At 36.6% G+C, this 1811-nt stretch overlaps 1 protein-coding gene across 1 annotated transcript in view; it reads right to left on the bottom strand.

Annotated features, from left to right (window-relative positions):
* Positions 1–1206: 1206 nt before the first annotated feature.
* Positions 1207–1811, bottom strand: part of LOC106679793 (caspase-2) — an 8874-nt gene continuing 8269 nt past the window's right edge. Inside the window, exon 7 of the mRNA XM_067046028.1 lies at positions 1207–1392. Coding sequence (XP_066902129.1) covers positions 1301–1392 — 92 coding nt within the window. The 3' untranslated portion in view covers positions 1207–1300. The remainder of the gene's footprint in view (positions 1393–1811) is intronic.

The raw sequence follows: 1811 nt of genomic DNA, 5'->3' as shown, positions 1-1811 counted from the left end.
GAACTAGTGTAGTCGATACCCTATTGGAGAACTAGTGTAGTCGATACCCTATTGGAGAACTAGTCCGGTAGCTCACTTTTAGCATAAAATGTACGTATGTCCACTGAGGAAGTAAGTATTTGAAGCAAATACATCCCGATGAAATTTAGGCAGGCTGGATAAAGGAATCTTAAAATGACTTCCAATATTGGCACATGTCGCTTGGACTTTGCCTTTTTATTATAATGTTAATCTAAAAATCAACTTCTTAGAGTTAACAATCCGCTTTATTTCAGAGATGTTTCAAGATGGTCGATTATCGGCCGACTGTTACTGCCCATCGACCGAAGAACCGAAGAACCAAACAGAACAATGGAGACAAACATGGGTGAATCGACACAGACTTCACTCCAACCTATACTCAGTGCTCAAGAATGAACTGATTAAGTTAACTAATATTTGTTACGCTGTAATTACTTACCAGAGCTGAAAGCTGAAAGCAGCCGACGATCTCTCGACAGCAACATCTCTTGCCGACCGACTCCTTGGACCTTATATCGCCGGGCGACATGAGCCAGGCATATAAGCCAATACATGCTTTTATCGATACATGTTTTTCTGCCTTTATCGATACATGTTTTTGATTTTAGCCCTGAAGAAGGCTAGAAACTCTAGCCGAAACGTCGGCACATTAAAATAAGTTAGTCATACTTATTTGTGTTTCATTGACCGCACCCCCAACCATCTTCTCCTCATTTATCATCTACGGTCAACTATCTCTCATAATTATGTTTTTCTGCCCCTCTTTACAATCTAACCCTGTTCGTGTGATGGCTTCGATTACAACAGTACATACCACGTTCACCAAGTTAAATCTTTCTGCTTTTAGCTGAACTTGGTCACTTTCTTTGTTTAGTTCTACTTAATGAGGTATCGACTGGATTGAAAGATCCACCCCTCTCGAACCCATAGAGCTGACTCAAAAATAATTAACTGCCAGAGCCGGATTCGAACCCGGTGCTTGGAGTTAGTAGTACAATTCCTTACCATTCAACTACCCACTCCCACATACCTCTCTTATATCTCCCACATACCTCTCTTTCTATTGGTATTATTTAACCACTATAGAAACTCCATAAATATTCCAGTAAAAATAATGTTAGTTTAAATAAATATCAAATAGAATCAAGTACATTCATTATTATGTAGTTTAAGTATGAAACAAACTGAATTTCATTCATTATTTTATTCATGTTGTTGGGGTAATGACAAATAGAATATGTTCAGCAGGTTTTCATTATAATTAAGCTCGGACTCCTAGTTATTGAATTACTTCCTGATTAACAAATGTATTTAACAACGGATTGTTTAGCTGCTTCTTAAATTCAGGCAACAGCCTATTTTCTATGATACCTAAAACAAACAAACAAACAAAAAAAAAAAAGAAAGAAAAAATATTGAAGGTTACAAATTAAATATAATAGTCCCTAAAAACAAAGGGGATAGAAGTAAATATAAATCTACATACAAGTAAAACATTTAAAGGAGGCAGAGCTTTGAAAGGCAGGTTACGGGGGAGAGCGAGGAGGGTGTGTAGCTCCCTTCCCAACCTTGGTCCCGTTCTCTAGAACTACATTTTGAACATTTGTATGACATACTTCTATCGCATGAGATAATACTAATTCCTCAGTTGATTACTATTTAAATTATTTTAATTAAAGCAATGTACCGTCACAAAACATAAGTTCACTCAGTGGATAAGTAAGATAAGTTCATACACTACATTCTAACATAAGTTCACTCAGTGGATAAGTAAGATAAGTTCATACACT

The sequence above is a fragment of the Halyomorpha halys genome, unplaced genomic scaffold (genome assembly GCF_000696795.3).
Source record: "Halyomorpha halys isolate HHAL.00 unplaced genomic scaffold, Hhal_1.1 Scaffold220.1, whole genome shotgun sequence".
NCBI lineage: Eukaryota > Metazoa > Arthropoda > Insecta > Hemiptera > Pentatomidae > Halyomorpha > Halyomorpha halys.
The sequence above is the reverse complement of the archived record's forward strand: the minus strand, read 5'-3'. Positions and strand labels throughout refer to the sequence as shown.